The sequence below is a fragment of the Gavialis gangeticus genome, unplaced genomic scaffold (genome assembly GCF_001723915.1).
Source record: "Gavialis gangeticus isolate Ggan-Ray unplaced genomic scaffold, GavGan_comp1, whole genome shotgun sequence".
Lineage (NCBI taxonomy): Eukaryota > Metazoa > Chordata > Crocodylia > Gavialidae > Gavialis > Gavialis gangeticus.
In genome coordinates, this window is record NW_017728997.1 from 5,070,956 (window position 1) to 5,089,347 (window position 18,392).

General features: G+C 42.6%; 1 protein-coding gene across 2 annotated transcripts in view; it reads right to left on the reverse strand.

Annotated features, from left to right (window-relative positions):
- Positions 1-18,392, reverse strand: part of ITPR1 (inositol 1,4,5-trisphosphate receptor type 1) — a 327,597-nt gene that overhangs the window by 19,843 nt on the left and 289,362 nt on the right. For both annotated transcript variants that reach the window (XM_019504707.1, XM_019504708.1), the window contains 8 exons: positions 18,140-18,262; positions 13,533-13,708; positions 11,796-11,960; positions 9,725-9,920; positions 7,915-8,016; positions 5,988-6,127; positions 4,325-4,490; positions 3,186-3,346 (listed from right to left, as the gene is read on the reverse strand). In XM_019504707.1, the coding sequence (XP_019360252.1) occupies positions 3,186-3,346; positions 4,325-4,490; positions 5,988-6,127; positions 7,915-8,016; positions 9,725-9,920; positions 11,796-11,960; positions 13,533-13,708; positions 18,140-18,262 (1,229 nt within the window). The remainder of the gene's footprint in view (positions 1-3,185; positions 3,347-4,324; positions 4,491-5,987; positions 6,128-7,914; positions 8,017-9,724; positions 9,921-11,795; positions 11,961-13,532; positions 13,709-18,139; positions 18,263-18,392) is intronic.

The window sequence follows — 18,392 nt, forward strand, 5'->3', positions numbered from 1 at the left end:
GGGGGGGGGGGGAAAAAATCAGTCTCAAGTCAAAGCAATGCTGCCATGGACCAGGCACACCAATCTGTTAAATCAGTGCATTTAAATATGTTAGTTAGCATAATGCTTTTAATATGCATTGTGCAGGGCTCTTGGACTCTAGCTTGGTTCAAGCTATGCCTTGGCTTTTCACATCTAGCTGCTAACTTCCTTTTGTGTTTTACACAGTAGTTTAATTGGCCTTTACACATGAGGCAATTGGTATAACGTCTTCAATGCATTTGTTCTCATGATTAGGATTTCCCCCCCCCCCCTGCCACCGACTCAAAATTTCTGCAGGCTAAAAGGTACATTATGTAACCAAAATTTAGCTGCAACTCTGAAGCCGGTAGCTTTGAAGGCAGAAACGTAGCCTTCAGATTCCAAAAACAGCAGCTTCACAACTGCATTTGCAATGTTTTATGGTGTTGAAGAAACGCACAACAGCATGCTCCATTACAGCAACAGCACTTAAATACTTGATGAAAAAAGGAAATCGAAAAGCACAAGAGCTTTGTGAGGCCACCTACTTGGGAATTAGGGCAAGAGGAAAACATTGAGGCAGATCCTGTAGCCCATATGGGAGCATCCAGACAAGCGTGGATGTGGCACCGCAGACCCACATGTGCGGTATGGGGCAGATGTTCTCCACACTGCTACCTTGCACAAAAAAGCCACGCCAACAAAAGTGGGGTGGCGCACGTGGCAGCAGCGTGTGCCACCCTAAACTGGAGCCTGGCCAGCCAGACCCATACTCCAGGTGCTGGCCAGGCTTCCTGCCGCGGCTGCAGCTCCAGAAGCCCCCCAGGACTCTAGGTAAGGCCGCTGGGGCCAGCACAGTTGCTGGCATCAGCCTCCCTTACCCCACCCAGGGTAACCTGCCACGCACCAAATCACGCGTGGCAGAGGCGTTCCCCGGGGACAAGGAGCAGTGGCACAAAGTGTGTTGGCTGCTACTTCTCCCCAGGGAAACAAACGTCCGCGCTCACCCGGACGCGCCCCATGTGCTCGAGCATATTCATGCTTCCCTTCCCAAGTTAATAAAGCTGTGTAAATACTCGTGTTGAACAGTGATACTAGATTGCAGCCTCTGGAAAGAGAAGTGCCCAGGCTGTCACTACCAAAGATGTTAGAGTGCCACCTTCAGTTTGTTTACATGGGGAGAAAATCCCTTCTAAATCTAAAAGGGAAACGATTAGACTTTGGAAGAGCATGTGCTTGCAGCAGACATTAGGCAATCTCGGATTCCCACCCACTCCCAATACAAACAGACAAAATAAAACAGCCTCTCCAGCAGGGTAAATTGAAACCTTGGAACTGGTGGCGTGTTTGAAAGGCTTTCCCCTTGCCTTGTCTTCTAAATTTGTTCCTATGATGATGAAAACAAAAAGTCTGGAGTCAAACATAAAACGCGCACCAACTCACTCCTATTCACATCATCTCGAGCAGACAAAGGATTTCTACCTCTCTGAAGAACTGCAGAGGGGCTGACAGGGGGATCCACGTTTTGTGTTTTTGGGAGAAAGGAACAAAGGAAAAACTCTTTGTGCCATTAAGAAAGTAATGCCAAATGAGAGCCACGGAGAGAAGCTTGCCCCCCTGGGGTTTCAGAAGGGTTTCTCTGAAACTGTCTTAGTGCTATTTAAAACTGGCTAACGAAAACCAGCGACTGAGGCCTCTATCCAATGATACAGCTATTTCCACTGCACCTATTGCCATTTCCTGTTACATACATGAGATGCAGACAATGTACTGTGCACAACTCCCTCACAGTTCAATGCAGCAGATATAATAAGAACCATCAACAGCATTTCTGCAACCGAAAATTAAACCCTTGAATTCTGGCAAAGGGTCTGCAGTTTCTCAGCAACTGCTGCACTAAAATTTAAGGCTTTTTTTTTTTTTTTTTTTTATTTGCTTGTGAAAAGCCACGTTGAAAATGAACACACTCTACAATCAGAAAATTTAAAAGCCAACACAAAACCATCTTCTCTCAAAGTACTAGTTATTATAGTAGGCTAAATAAAAAGGGGACAATATAATCAAGTCAGCCTACAGGCAGGAGCAGCAAAATGCTCAGTTATCTCACTGTGCTAATCCTCTATCAGGTGATTGCTCACAAGATTTTTTTAAGCCCTTGTTACCGAGGCAGAAATGCAGAACTAGGACATACACTTCAATGACCCCAAAGTAACATGTATAGCCTCAGAGAGATCTCAGTGGGATTTACATTCCAAACTGGTTAATGTTCACCGTCCATTTAAAGGTATGCATTACCGCTACAGTAAAAAGGGCTGTAAAGATAAATGAGACCACAAGTCCCATGGTACCCATCTCACCATAAAAATAATTCATGAGGCTGACAGCAAAAAAAAATTTTATATATATATATAAAACTAACTGTAGACCGGGAACGGCTCTCTCTCAGCCCTTAGACAGGACGCAGACATTAGACACGAGTCTGACACAGAACACCGTTCCAGGAGTTATGAAGCTGCACTCTGAAAAGACACAATATTTAATTCTCTCATCAACAGACATTAATTGTGGCTTATTACTTCAATAAAGCAGAGGTCAGTTTAGGATCCTTCTGTTGAAGCAGGTTATAAGAGAAATTACATTCAACGCAATGCTCCAGACTTGAGGGGAAATAGTTGCTTTTCTGCTACAGGGGATTCGTTTCAAAACAGAATGGTTTCCCTTCCGCCTATGGGACCACTCTACAGCATGGAGTGGATCATGGGCATCACTATTAGTCTCCACCTACTTTGGCACTTGCATGCAAATATGTTAAAGGGTTAGCAGCTACAGGTACAAAAGATGAAGACTGCTCTATAACTACCATCCGACACCCCACACAAACACCCACCCACCCTTGAAATCTTCATCCACAAAATCTCTTCTTGGAGCCAACCCTCTTGCCCGGAAATTTCACACGGCCATTCTACCTTTAGGTACACTCTCCGATTAAGGGAACATTTTAACAAAAGGCAAGATATTAGATCGAGTCAAGCTGTTTGGGTAGGACCTCCTCGTGTTCTTTCACAGGAGGAGAGCCTCCCAATCATACAAACTAATAATCCCAGGTTTGAGAACACCAGAATTCGCCATCTCCAACTTGTCCCAGACAGATATCAAGCCCAGCAGAGCAGGTGCTTTTAACTCACCTTGATCATTTCTGCAACGTAACTTTCTGGTCCAGTATATTCTGTTGAATCTTTAACTTTTACTAACACAATAAAACACAAATAGTGCCACATATTGTGCTCTTCTTTTATATGCTCTTCAAATGTGACTGTCTTGTTATCAAACTTATCTCTTTCCAAACCTAAGGAGAGAGGCCACATATTACCCGTATTAGCATTTAAGAACTCTTACCAAAAAAATAGAAAAAGGATTCTGAGAACAGGAAAGAAAGCATTTTCAGTTTGTTGCATTTCGATGTTAAGGATGAAATGCATACTTGAATAAACAGAGGCACAGGGATTAACTCCCTACAGAGGGCATTAGATGGGGGAAACAATACTGAATTGTACCACTAGCACTCATTACATCTAGTAATACCACAATGAAATAAGCAGTGTAGAGAATGCAATCAGCAGTTAGTTACTTTTCATAGAAATAAAGTTATTTTTCTTTATTTCTTTCTGGAGTAAAAGTGAATGCAGAACTCAGCAGCTGCTCTGCAATACATTTCCATTACATAGTTATACTGCCCTATATACTCATGTAAATTCTGTATCCATGTGTAATTTAACCACACGAACCTCCCAGCCTTAAATGTTTCACTTTGGTGAACTCAGAACTAACTGCTTTGCAGAAACCACTACACATCCCAGCATCTTCAGAAAGATCCATTTTAGTTAATCCCAGGCTCCAACATAAGACTGTTGTCTAAAACATCTGGGAAACACAAGTTTAAGAACTAGGTCAGCTAGAGCAAACGTAGCAAGGAGTCATTTATAGAGATGGCACGCTCCCATTCCCAAATTCTGTGCCAGGCAATTAATTGAATTACCAGGCTAAACAAATTCTCCACCCTGTAGGCAAAAGACAGCACCAGGCGGTGTCTCTCAGTCAGGATCCTCTCCTTGAAGAGAAGATTGGGGAGAGCTTTCAGGACCCTGAAAACAGGATGTAGGCCTGATGCTTCAGAAAAAAAAAATCAGCTGGCTGAAAAATGCAGTGGCACATGTACCAACACAGTAGGGCTCTGGTTTCCCAAAGCCAAACACTGCCCAGGGAGCTCCCTTTGGGCTAAGATGAAAGAGCTGCTGGCTCTAAAAGCAACTGTTTCTATACTCACCACAGATAAAGCAAGTTGTTTTTAAAATTTCTTCTTTCTTCTGTTTTTCACTCCTTAGATCAGCAAATGTATCAATGATCACACCAAAAATCAAGTTAAGGACAATAATGATCACCATGAAGAAGAAGAGGAGATCATATATCACTCTAGCAGCAAAGAGAGGTTCCTGCAAGATAAATATTTTAATTATTAACCCAGACCAACCAAACACTCACCCCTTACAAGTTCTCTCTCTATTTTAGCAGCAATATTATGCCAACCTACAGCCTCTTCCCCCTGAGATCTGCTACTGGAAACCACCACTCTACATAGTCTTCCAAGACTAATTTAAAAACAAAAACCAAACGTCTGGTTAAAACAGAATAAAAAAAGGGGAAAAAAAGAAAGATGCCAATTAGCTGGCCGATACTGGCTGACACGCGAGGCTAGTTCCCTTCTACCCGCTAATCGACAAGGCTTTTTCCTCCTCCTCGTGCATCTTGCCTTTATTTTGTCTCTCTTCCTGAACCCTTGATTTCTAAACCCAAAAGGTGTAGGCTTTGTTTTTCTCCCCAGTATGAGGGTGGCACAATCACCTCTAGCTCTGCATAAAGAAATAAGAAGTTGCATCTTTTCCCAGCAAGTTCACAGTAAACATTTCCTCAACAGTAATTTCTATCACATATGCTAATGACACAGTCCTCTTAAGTAGCTGAAGCAGGAAGCTGACTGCAGCTAGGTTTGCTAGTGCCCGTTTTACTACTGATGAAGGGTAAAGGTTTCAAAAGACCCTAAGAATCCCATTTTCCAAAGTAATTTGGGAGCTGAAGTCCTGTTAGGACTTATGCGATTCACATCATTTTACCCAAAGGCCAGGCTGAAGACTGGGAGTACCGAGTAAATATGGAATAAAATGTACAGTTCTGCACGCTGGGGCCAGACAGGCAGGCAGCTACACTAGGAAGGGAAATAGGACCATCTCCCCTGACTCAGAAGGGAAGGCATCTCTCACTTTGTCTGATAGTGCTAGGACGCACACGTTCCCCCTCTCACCAGCCACGTGGCTTTGAGAAAAACTGCAGAGGGACTGCAGCCAGGAGGAGCACACACGCAGCCAAGGCAGAGGCCTCTGGACACTCCAAGAACTTCCCCCAGCTCTGATCGGACTCTCCCCACCCTGTGCCAACACAACAGGCAGCCTCCTCCTCCCTCCGTCTCTTCACATCCGCTTCAGGCCGCATCGAAACCCTTCCTCGTCTCCTCCCAGCAGTCTTTCCACTCAGCTTCTCCCAGAGCCGCGGTACTTGCATCTTGGCTTGTGCTGCATGGCTCTTTCCTTCCCCTGTACCTGCCTGGCAGGCTCTTTGGGACAGGGCCTGGTTGATACTCTCAGTTTGTACGTAGGGCTGAAGCCGCTATCCTAGTGGGTCCTTGGGGTCTACGATCATAGTCACGCTCATTAACAACAATAAAAATGGATCCGTCAGCAGGCTCATTTGGACATGCTGCTGCTTAATTTGATTCAGCTTTGCAGAGATTTAACCATAGCAGGGGCCTTTTCAGATAGTCACGCACGTGCACACACACACAAATAGACAGTGTACACAACCTTCTCCTCAGCAGAACTAGATCTCTAACCTTATTTGGTTATCACTCCTCCACCCCCATTCAGTGTTAAATTTACCTCTTTGGATGGTTTCCTGAGTACATCTCCTACTCCACCCCCACTCCTGAGCCCGTGACTCAGTACAGTAACAATGCACATCAGTAACGTCTCGCACGTATGCTCTTTATTCTCTTCCTCGTTTTCTTCAGAAATCAGTTCTATTAACACAGCAAGCAAAGACATGTTTAAAAAGGCAAGAAGTTAAGTTTTTAAGTATTTCTCTTTGGTTTCTGAATCATCTAGCTGGCAGCTAGGAGTTTTCTCCTCCGATACCGTTTTAAAAAGGGAGGGACTTTAATCATATATATATATTTCTAGTCAGCATTGCAAATAGTCATAGCAGAACTTGTTAGGGACAGAAGAGGAGCTAATCGACGGTCTTCATTTCTGGCTCTTATGTCCCTCTCTCTCCCACCACTGCAATTCTTTCTAGTTTCAATGAGTTTCTAGTCTGACTGGCTACATTTTCCTACGACTCTAGAGGCTTATGGGAAGCTGTATGGCAGTCCAAAAGCTTAGCCTCTCACACTGTAGCTCTGGCAAACTGTGCAGGCTTTGAGCTACATTCTCAAGCAGTAGCCTTGAGTCCTGTATTTCTAATGGCCAGAGTGCCAATACAGACTACTGAAAATGTTTCCCAAAGTTGGCTCTAACCACAGAGGTTATATTCCCGATTCATACTTTCAGTTGCGGGAGCTCAAGAACGTGTGTAAATTCCACACACAAGAACAGACACGTGCCCCACACCCCCCTCCACACAGAACTTCCCCACAACAGCGGCAAAAAGTCCTTTACAACTTTCGTGTTACATAATACGATAGGAATTGCGCAGCTCTCACTGTGAAAAATGGAACCGAATCAAAACTGCAGGTCCAGACATCTGAAAACACTTTGAGTGTTTGATAGCGATCAGAGATGCCCGAGCTATACCAGCTCTGACTGTAGAGAAGTACCAATATCAATTTGAATATAAAAAAATTGTGATGTTAAAAAAAAAGTCTCCTGAGACTTCCTTGCTAGTCTGAGCATGTACACAGACCAACAAGATCATCCCCTTCCCTCCCACAGCTAAAAAAAGACAAAAAGAGAAACTGTTAGGTATCAACACTGCTCCACGATTTATCACTGGGGGAAACACGTGAGCAACAGCCATCTCCTCTTGAGGACGGACTCACCACCAGCCCTGACCTATGAAACCCTGAAAACACATTACGGCTTTATTTGAATGAAGAATATTAACGGCCTTTATTTTCTCATAGCTAGCACCATAAATCGAAGCAAAGCAGTAAATTAAATTTGTAGGAAATAAGCTAAAATACTTCACTACTCAGTTTAAAGGCTAATCATTATACTACACATGATTGCACAATTACATTATCGTTCATGTCTAGTTCCTTGATATATATTTTTTGAAATTCCCATTACCCATTTACTCGGTTTACTATTTACTTATAATTCAGCACACAACTAAAATTAGACTCCTTGGCTAACTACCTTGAATAAACACTCATAAATCAGTGCTCGACTGCCTTTTCCACATTAACAGTTGGGGCTGATTTTACATGCAGAGAGATCCACTTCTGAGGTCAAAATGGATGATCTGTTCTAAAAACTGTAAATAAAAAGTGCAAATTGCATCACTTTTCTCTGCAATTTCTTTTTTAAAAAATTCAAACACTAACACCTTTAGTGCAGTTCATATTATTGCTATGGATTACTTGTTGCTTTTCCCCCCTCCTAGTCTAAACAGAACTTCATGTACCAGCTACCATTTACAATAGAGATGGTGGGATAAATTAATCCTCCCTCAACCCAGATGTGCTCCTGATATATAATCCAATAGAGCCAAATAAAGTTGTTTTTTTTTTTGTTTTTGTTTTTTTTTTTAACCTCAAAGAGTGAAAATTCAAGCTGTGGTTTTAGAGTTCAGTAGTAAGACACCTACCTTTTGAAGGAATGACTGAAGAACAGTTTTCCCCACTACCTGCTTTACATACATCTGAATACAGGAACTCCCCAGTCATGGTCTCACCAGAGTCTGTGCGGTCTATAAACAGGCAAGTTGTGGCATAAAAAAAATGCAGTTTAACACTGACTCAGTTTTTATGCAACCAATTCATAGATATTAAAGCAAACTAATATTAAAACACAAAGATAAGTAACTATGAATATAAACCTCAGGTAGGTTCCCTGGACCGCTGGATGATCACAAACCTACTAAACTCTTGCATTTAGCATTTTAAAGATAGTTTAATGAAGGACAGAATACAATTATTTTCATTGCTTGATACTCGGACCGTGCAGTCATTTTACGTACTCATCAGATTCCAGATTTAGGAAGTACAACAGTTAGACCTGTTCTAATACACCATGGGTACAGAGGGATTTTCAAAATGATACCAATTAAAATGAGGGGTGGAGTTATTGCATGTCAGCTGATGCTACGTAACGGTTGCGTGCGTCTATGCTAGCCCAGGGTAAGTGGAAGTAACAGCAGGGCAGGAATGACTGAATGTGTACCTATCTGGAGGCATTACCCATGGCAGTGAAGCCTGCTGGTGCCAAGCAAGAATTAGCCTCCTGAACCAGCAGTTACTTCGGTCTACTTTTCATTCACTACATGATAAATCAGATGCATGACAGTACCATGCATCAGTAGATGCATGGTAAGTGCCCCACCTTTAAAGTGGTATAATTTCTTCGTTTTATCTGCAGCTATATTCAGGAGACATTTCTCATGGTGCCTCAAAGGCTTGCATTTACAATGCAGTGCAAATATCAAACATCCTTGGTGTCCTTGGCATTTGACCAATTGTACAGACAACCCAAAATAAAAAAAAAAAAGTTGGTAAGGTTGGCACTTCTAGCTTGATAAATGGTAAAAATAAAAAAACTCTGGCAGTGGGGGAAGCAAGTAACGCTCATCTGCATAGTTCAAGGTTCATGCAAAAAAAGAAGGAAAAGAAAAGAAAGCAGCAAAGCACTCGGATAAAAAGTTTCTTCGCCCCCCACTAAGGTGCTTGCTTGAGGCTGTCGAGGGGGGAAAAAGGGGTGTGTGTATGTGTGTGTAAACAGTATTTACTTGAAACAAGCAACTCTTAAATTCAGAAGAAACCTGCAGCAGAACTTAAGCTGAAGCCAAGTATTTGATGGAGGTTAATGCTTTGTAAACAGATTTTGAGAAAACTAATAAAGGAAATATGTAGACTGAGCCCACTGGAGCAGAAATCACAGAGTCCACTTCATGTTATTCAGCTTTATTTTAATATTAAATGAGTCTCTTTCTCCCAGGCTGATTGATGAATGGAGTTTGAACTACCATGAAAAGCCAAAAAATAACCATTCTGGTTCTAGCAAACCAAGGCATTATATTCCACAGCTAGCGAGCTCCTCAGAGGAACAGCATATGCCTCAAATCTACAGGTAATAAACCAGGAAAGAGCAGGTTGAGCTGGGTAAGATAACGTTGACTGTTCTACCATGCAGTAAGTGAGAAAACCTCTAACGAAGGGAAAAGGAGAGAGTTTAAAAGTGCCAACTCTCATGCTGTTGGTTTTAGTGCTAGTTTACCAGAAGACGCCAGGCTTATTTATTCCAATTGGTCGTACAGCGTATTTCACAGAAAACAGAACCTGTTGTACTCAGTCCTACGAGGTGCTGACTAATTTTTGCAAAATAAAGGCATTCAGCATGTCACAGGAAGTAACTTTTGCAAAGTTTACAAGCATAAAGAGTTATAAGTGACCAATACCTACCTGGCAATAACGTTTCATTGGGCAGCTTATCTACTTCCAGGATAAAGTCATCTTTGAAGAACAGGTACCCCACTATCGAGAACAGGTAAACCAAGATAAGTGCAAGAACAGCAGTCAGGATGATGGACCGTCCATTGCGAGTGACACTTTTAATGACATTCAGCAAGGTCTCTTCTCTATACACCAAGTCAAAAAGCTGCAAAAAAGGGCAGGTCAAGTCCTTTCATAAAATTTGCTACCAAAAGAAGCAGGATTGTTAGATTTTGGGATAATATACAGAAGGATCTTAAAAGCCTAATTGCAGTGTTTTGAGGTTTAAGGGTTCTTGATGTTGAAAAACTCAATACTGAAAATTTAAGCTGCTGGAGTAAGTCAGCCATAACTACCTGGAACAGAAGAACTGCCTCTCTGGTTTTGGTTCAGGTATTCTCCCCCCAAACACATGCAAGCCTTGGCGCACAAGCTTATTTGGGTTCAGGGTAAAGGAACTTTCTCTCTCCTTGTCTCACCTCTTTTCAGTTCCAAATTAAAAAAGAAAAATTTAGCTGGCAGCTTTTTGAAGAGCCTTTTTTTATTATTAATAAAGGGTACAGTTAAAATAAGGAGATTTCTGGATGGGGGTAAATTAGTTGTAGCGATTGCATCTTTTTTCTGTCTAAATTTTAAAAGTTGCTTCGTAGACAAATACTTCCTTCCCTTCCTGCTCTTGTAAATCTTGGGATATCACTGAGAAGGCCCAGCCGGTGATCAAGCTTTAGTCAACAAGGGTAGGATAAGACAAAAATGAAAAAGGTGTGGTGGCAAAACAAGCCGCATGCAGATTCTGCTAAGATACTCTGTACAGGCATCCTGGGAGGCCTACTACAACGTTACAGCCTCTTTTCTACAACCCTTCCCCTCAGCCTGCAGATGTATTTTATGACAGAAAAATTTGGCTGATACACAGATGACCTTTCTAGTGGTAAATGTGTTCTCCAACTTCCCTTAAATGAATACAGAAGAAAAATCCCAGTGCAGCTGCAAGATAATATAGCAAGCAACAAGGAAGTGGAGAAACATTCAGAGTGCCGAAGGGGCTCAGAGGTTCACTTGAAAAAACACTTTCTCCTCCCTGCTACAGATATATATTTGTTCACTTCTCCCTTTGAATAGCATTGTGCTCCTCACTGTACTTGCCACACCTAGTGGAAACTACTTAAGCCAGGCATCCTCATTGCTCACCCAAGGCTTAGAAACATGCTCAGAGATCAAAGCAAGCTTCCAAAACAGATCAAGTCCTCAAAACAGCAGGACATGCAGGCAATGGAGAACAGTTTGTCCTCAGCTAGATGAATTTGCTTCTCATTCGTGCCAGGTTCTCTCCTAAAGAATCCACCATTATAGGGATTCTTTACATGGTATGCACGCCAAATTTTGCTGCAAGGTTTCTCCGAGGCATTTGACTCCCATTGGTTATTGAGACGAGACCTCTACACTACACAATTAATATCAAATGGTTTTTCTGAATCAGAGTATTTTAAGTCTTTTCTTACCTAAACCTCTAAAACATAAACAAGGTGCACAGTCTAGGCAAATTCAACAGGTTTCAAGCTTAGCTCAAGAAAACGGCTGCCAATCTTCCCCCATCCACAGACTGTCTGGGAATGAGACCCACAATGGGGAAGTCCTTCGAATGACCCCCTTTGTAACTGTGTACATATTTATAATCCTACCTTTTTAAGTTAAGTTAACCTGTCTTTTAAGTCAGTCAATGAAACATGCAAGTCTTGTATAAGGTCCCCGAGTAGAAGAAACACAAAAGTCTTGCATTTTCTTCCACAAGGTAAAGCGAGCATCAATGTGGTAGGGGCTATATAAGAGGGCTTACGGAACAGCCTCAAGTAAAATGGCCTGACCGCAGCCTCCTGAAAAATAACCACGAAAATGATCTTTGGTAGCTATGAAGGTGATGGACAGCATTGGCTCCATTTCTGGGTAGAAAGTACTGAAATATTTTTCTCATCCAGATATTACTGCAATTTGAATGTTAGAAGGGCAACGACAGAGGTCAAAAGGCACGAGAAATACCTACCAATAAGCTATAGAAAAATTCGTGTACGAAGAGTCCCATAGCACAAATAAGAAGGTACAGCAGATGATAAAGAAACTCCACATCCAAGATCATTGCCTTGTATCCTCTAGTGAAGGTTCCACAGTTACCCACAAAACTCATCACAAAAATTGTTTTATTACAAACCTAAGGGAAAATTTACAATTAAAAAAAATTAGCCGCAGTGAACACCACATGGACTTGAAAATCACAGGAGCCAATTTTAAGACTCCACAGTAATTCAGCACAGAACAACAGAACTGCTGTAAACACTTGTTAGGTGGCTGAACAATGTAACCCCTAACTTTACCTTCTGCTGCATCTCGATTGCCGCAATCGAGTCAAAAAGCAAAAAAAAGTCTATTTACTTGTGTCACTTATAAAGCATGCGTACTGCTATCCAACACATTTCAAATCAATTATGTAAAATAAGACTCTCGCTTGGAACAGATTACATATACATATAGCTAGGGCAATAAATAGTCCATATATAATATGGATCCATATGTAATATGGCTATAATGTAGAATCCACATACAATATGGATTTTTTTTTTTTATTGCCCTAGCAAGATCCTTAACCATTTTTCCACCATCCCCTTTGTTCTCCAGTGGAAGCTCTTCAAGGAGACACACACACACACGTCTCCTTGAAGAGCTTCCAACGGAGAACAAAACTCAAAGGCAGTGGATGGTGGCAAAACGGTTAAAGATCTTGCTAGGGCTCCACTGATGTGAATTCAGGCCCTTTTCGGGACTTGTGCCAACTGCTGCTTAAAGTCGTCCACCCAGTTGCAAATGGATAGCTGGTCAGACTTGGGGAGTAGAAAGGCAGCTGGACACGCTGCTATCACGCAAGCATAATAGGCCAATACTCAGCTGGACCTTGAACTGGTTTTGATGGAAGCGCTTGTTAATAAGCAGGTATTACATCTGCCAACATCAATGGGCTCACAGATGCAACTGAGGATATCCGGCACTACCACCACACCATCACCACCAGCACCACGAATGCAATAATATGACACTAGAGTACGTGGCACTTTCAAATGCACCTGGTTGAAAAGATGTGCAGTTAAGCAGTCTACTTTGAAAGCGGTTATATAATAAATACAGGAAGACACCCAGAGATGAAGGCTTTGCACTGCTTCTATTGGTTTAGACAGAAATACTTTCCATTTGGCTTACCTGTCCCCAGACCACAACTGTTTGGATTCCAGTCCTAATGAAGCTTTCTCCAGTGGCTCAACATGCACGTTCACTCTACCCACTACCGTAGCAAAGTGATTAGTGCCAGACTTCTGGCTGGCAGATATGCTGCAGACAGGCATTTGGGAAATGCACCGTTTAGTCAAATCCTACACAAGCTCTTAACTACTGTAGCTTCAATTGTGAATAAGGGACGTGTTCGAGCAAAAAAAGCCCTCTCGAGTACCTGAGGGTCTCTCAGACTTCTTGGAGTTCCTGGCTGAGTTGGAAGCTGCTATTAAATTGCAACAAAAGCAGGGGAAAGCCTTGGGGCTCTTAAACTTAGAAGGGGAAGAGCATTTGAATGAACCACAGCAGTTGGATTAAAAACAATCCAATTAGGGAATTGCCTTTTACACAAACTCTGCCACACTGTTACAGACTGAGTATTTTAGTCTGACGTTTTCATGAGGGGATAAAAAAATTGTTATGTAAGCTGCAACAATTTCAATAGAATTTACTTGATACTTACATTAAATGCACCCAGAAGAAATAAGGTAGGCTGTAAACCTACTGAAAATATTAGCCGTAATATTGTAGACGCTATTAAAGCTCGGATACCATGGGGCTTAGGAAGAGCTATAACTATGGCCAAAGATATCAGCATAGCCGTCCAAAGCAAGACCGATAAGTGGGTCTCTAGTGTATCTGCAGTGGGGGGAGGAAAAAAAGAAAGGAAATTCAATCTCTTAACTACCAAGTATAAGGAAGACAAGATTAGCTAGATAAATGCCACATCATGCAATTACTGTGCAACATCAGCCCATCTGGTCCAACATGAAGCATTTCAGATAGGCAAGTGGCAAATCTGAGCCCAGGACCTCAGGTACATTTTAATTAAATATATTGCTTGAACACATAAGGCATTATGCAAGCACCAAGCATCATTATTAAAAAGTTTCTTCATTTTATTGTACATTAGATGCACCAAACATAATTGAATGCAGAAGAAACAGATTTTTTCTAATGCACTCAAGAGCTTCCGTGAATGGGTGGGTGAAGGAAGATGACAAGTTTCTGAGCCCGATTCCCATTCCAGCCTCCTTTTATGCTTTCAGTCAAAGCCCTTGCACCAGTTTTTGTTGTCTCTTGTTATTTCCAGTTCTATTTAGAGTGTCCCATGAGGCCATCTGCTTATATAACATCAGCCGGCATGGCTAAAAATACACTTCCGTTAAAGAACCGTAAAAAAAAACAACCTGGCCTAACACACTGTCACACTCTGGGTCTACTTCAAAATGTGAACAAGAATCACTTCATAATAAGGGCCACCCATAAAAGGTGCACGTCTCCAGACTATTGGTACAACAGTGGGGAGCAGACTGGAGGGCGAGAGTCCTAGCCCTTGCATCAGTCTGTAGTTCTGCTGGGAAAACCCAGGGGACTGCTCCATCCCAATGAGCATCAAGCTACATGTGCAATGGAGCCTTAAAAAAAGGAAAGAAAGAAAAGAAAAAAGGAAGAAAACTGAGGAGTATGATTCTCCTCCAGGAAAACAAACAAACAAACAAACAAACAAAAAATCACCATACCATGTAATTTCAGTCTGAATTACTTCTTTTAGATTAATGAAAAAGGAACAGAAGAAAGGTGAAAAAAAAATCTTCAAGAGAGAAAACTGTGCAGGTCTACCGTGTGGGGTGGAGTTGTTCAGAAACTCCAAGAGCAAAATGGCTGTACTAGCAGAGCTGCAGGAAACAAAAGGGGCAGGACTCAAAACAGAGGCATCCAATTTTGAGAACTGAACACAACAGGAAGGGGAGAGAAGCGAGTCTTTTATAAAAGATCACTTAAAAAGTGTGTTACTCAGCACTGGAGTTGCAATGAGAAAGCAGAATGCACCTTTACAGGACCTGGCCACCAGTTTCAGTGTCTAACCTTATGATTGTTATAAAGAGATATGAGAAACAGGAATATATTCTCTTTAGGCTTCAGCCATTCACAGCAGGCCTGCAAATCTAACTAGAATTAAGGACAACTTCAAGGTTGCCTGTAGTATAGGCTTTTGAAAGACCACACCACAGGCAGCTCATCAATATTAGAACGAAGGGAAAGGAATGCCATTATAACAAAGGGATTTTAAGACTGGCTCAGCAGCAGGTTTGGCTGAAGTCTCAAAGCAGGAAGTCTGTGGATTAAAGAGTTCAGGGAAAGAACTTGTTTGTCACTTTCTTGGATCGTAAGGACTGGGAGATCAATGGAAGGGAGATTTGCTCCCCCCCAGAGCTCTGTGCCAGTCTGGACCGACTACTCATAGTCAATGCTTCAGGCACCATTAAAGACGTGTTCAGTCCTCCATGTGCGAGGCGGCTGGCCAAAGGACATACATTTCATATGACCAAGCTTCTCAGCACCTCAGACTGACAACTTATTTATGTGGCTAAAAATGGACTTAAGTACCCAGTCTAGGCATGCAAAGTTATGAATTTTGGTCTTACCACACCACTGCAAATTAACTGGTTAATTGCACAATTCATTCAGGTCAGTTACGCATGCAAAGTCACCCACAAAAGCTCCAACCAGCTATAAAAGTTAGACCTTGAAAATATGAACTAACTTCATAGCTGGTTGCTCATCAGCTTTAACTTGCATGTGGGGTAGGGTCTTCCTACCATCAACAACTGATGCAGCTCCCAGCTCCAGCAGCGTACCATGTCCAGCTAGGACTGGGAGTCCCACCGCTGGGGCGGGGACTCAGCCCGGGCAGCACCCAGCAGCTGCAGACTTCAGCTGCGAAACACTGGGTCCTTGCAGCCGTGGGGCGCAGCTGTGGTTTCCTAGCCCCTAGCACTGGAAAGCTGCAGCTGCCGCAAATCCCCCAGCTGTGGGGGAACTCCACAGCTGAGAGCTCGAAGCAGCTGCATTTCCCAGCTGCAGGGGTGCACGGAGCACCCCCTTTGTCGGGAGCCCCACAACTGAGAGGACTCCCAGCTGTGGAAGACTGCTTGTTGCCGATGCATGGCAGGAGGCATGATTGTGTGAATCAGCCATTAGATCCCATCACGCCTTTACCTGCACATGGGGCGGGGGCATTCAGCTGCTCAGAATTCTGCAGTTTTGGCGCCAAATGGAGATACCAAAAAAGATCTATGCTGGAAGGAAGAATGCTGCTTGACAGTAACCAAAGGTTTAAAACCCATCTAAGATGAGTACTTTTACAAGAGTGTCCTGTCCCGTTCCCTCCACTCTCCTCCCCACAGGTGCAAGTCTGGTAATGAAGTCTACAGAATATGCCGTGTGAAGCGCAAAATTTAAAAGGCCAAACTATTTCTTCTCTCACCTTACTCAGAACACTTAATTCCTTACCATGAGGATCACTGGGAATGAACTCATAATCCCACAGAAGTAGCTTGTTAGCAATTATGCTACCAGCTATAAATTCAGACATTTAAAAATTTAACTTCTGACCTTTGAAACTAGACGCGGAAAATTTGGAGGGTTATTTGCATTTGCTAAAGTCTTTCCAACAAGCAGTCAGAACAGGAATAAGACAATGCCATATCATTTGACTCTACTGTGTGCGTCAGATAATATACAAGACTCTTGTTTTGGCAGATATATACCCAAACTTAATCCAGCAAACAAGTTTCACGCCTTAACATCAGATCCTGGTTTAAACAGAGGTTATGCCTTCTCACCCTCCTCAAATGAGAAGGCCGTCATCATTTTAGATCCTAACTGTATCTTCTATACTGATCACCTGTACTTGCTGCTACTATAACTTGCTATCGAGGCCTAAACTGATAAATTATAATCCTTTTATAATGCTAATAAACTTATCCCCCGACCACTTTTGGCACTTTCTGGCCACAGAGCTCACTGGACTTGGAACTGATCTTTACCGCCACAGTACCTTGGGGTTTTGAAGCACAAGGCTTAAAATCACCCTCTTCAGCTGGTTTTCTCCCCTAGGAGTTCTCGTTCACCCTAGTCCCAGCAAGTGTGACAAAAGTCTCTACCTTCATACTTCTTCTATGCCATTTACATTTAGCATTTACTGTTTGTGACAGTAGACACCTATTAGCTGTTTCCTAATAGCTCTCTGGCCTTCTTCATGCTAACATGACAATGTGTGTCAATCGCTGCTAGGTGCAGGTCTCATTACCGGTGCTGGCCTAAGCAAGGCCATTTGAATCCAGTTAGGTCCTAACCGGGGATATTTCCTCCAGTTACCTCCTAATGCTGGCTAACAATTCCTACCTATAATGCCTCAGGTCAGCAACGAATACATGGCTGCAACTCAGAACCTGCACCCTCACCATTAGCTTCTTCTTTAGCAGTGTTTTAAAGGATAACTATTAAACCGCTCTGTGAAGACGCACAGCATGAGGTAGCAAGCCTGGCTGCTAACGGTGTTCAAAGCGGTTTGGATGGCAGATTGCCATAGACCAAGACGACACTGCTGGCAAGCTCTTGCTCGCTCTTTCGGGCAACTCTCCAGCAATGTAGCCAGGGGGTGAAATAAGACGACTAGCAGACAGGAGAACAGGGTTCTCACTCTTGAATTTTCAACAGCTCGGTATTGCCACGTTACCCAAGCCACTTTGTGCTAGTCGAGCACTTTCCCAGAAGAGGTCCTTCTTACCGACCCACCTTTGTACAGTAATGACAGAAGTGCTGTGTAACTGGAAAGCATTAGTACTTGGAGACAAGCTGGAGGAAAATAAACGTGTATGCTCCCAGTGTTGTTTAGTACTATATTTAGATACAAAATAAAGTGGAAAAGGGCAAGTAGTCACGTACTAACAGGTGAAGCCTTTGAGTCATTTTTCACTTAAAGTCCAACTGTACATTTTGCTTGCATACATTTACGTCCAAAAGGAGTTGCTATTAAATAGAAAGCACTGCAGTTCAAATCCTTCCCTTGCTGCTTTTGCCTTACAGATAATTGCTTGAAGCAATAATTAATGAGCTGGAGCAATAAAGCAAGCTACAAAACGGCACGTAGAAGTTTAAATCACAAGACAAAAAGGTGAATTTCTGCACTCCTGTTTCCTCATGGAAGGTAACAGGGCTACGCATCCAGAAATAAGGGCAGACTCTGTTTGTGTGCTGTTCTGTATCTTAAACTATAGGTACCTTCTCGAACTCCTTCAAACGGATAGAAAAATGCTACCAGTAGATTCATAAGGACAGCAAGGTTAAACGAAATACTGCTCCAGAAGGACATGTTGCGAGCACACCAGTACAACACGGGTTGAGCTGCAAAGAAAAAAGAAAAAAACCCCCCCAACGCAAAACAGGTTAGTGTTTCAAAAGTACGAAGCCTGGAAAAAACATGACTCCACCAAAGCCCTATTTGTTTTCACTTTGCATAGAAACACCGTATCAA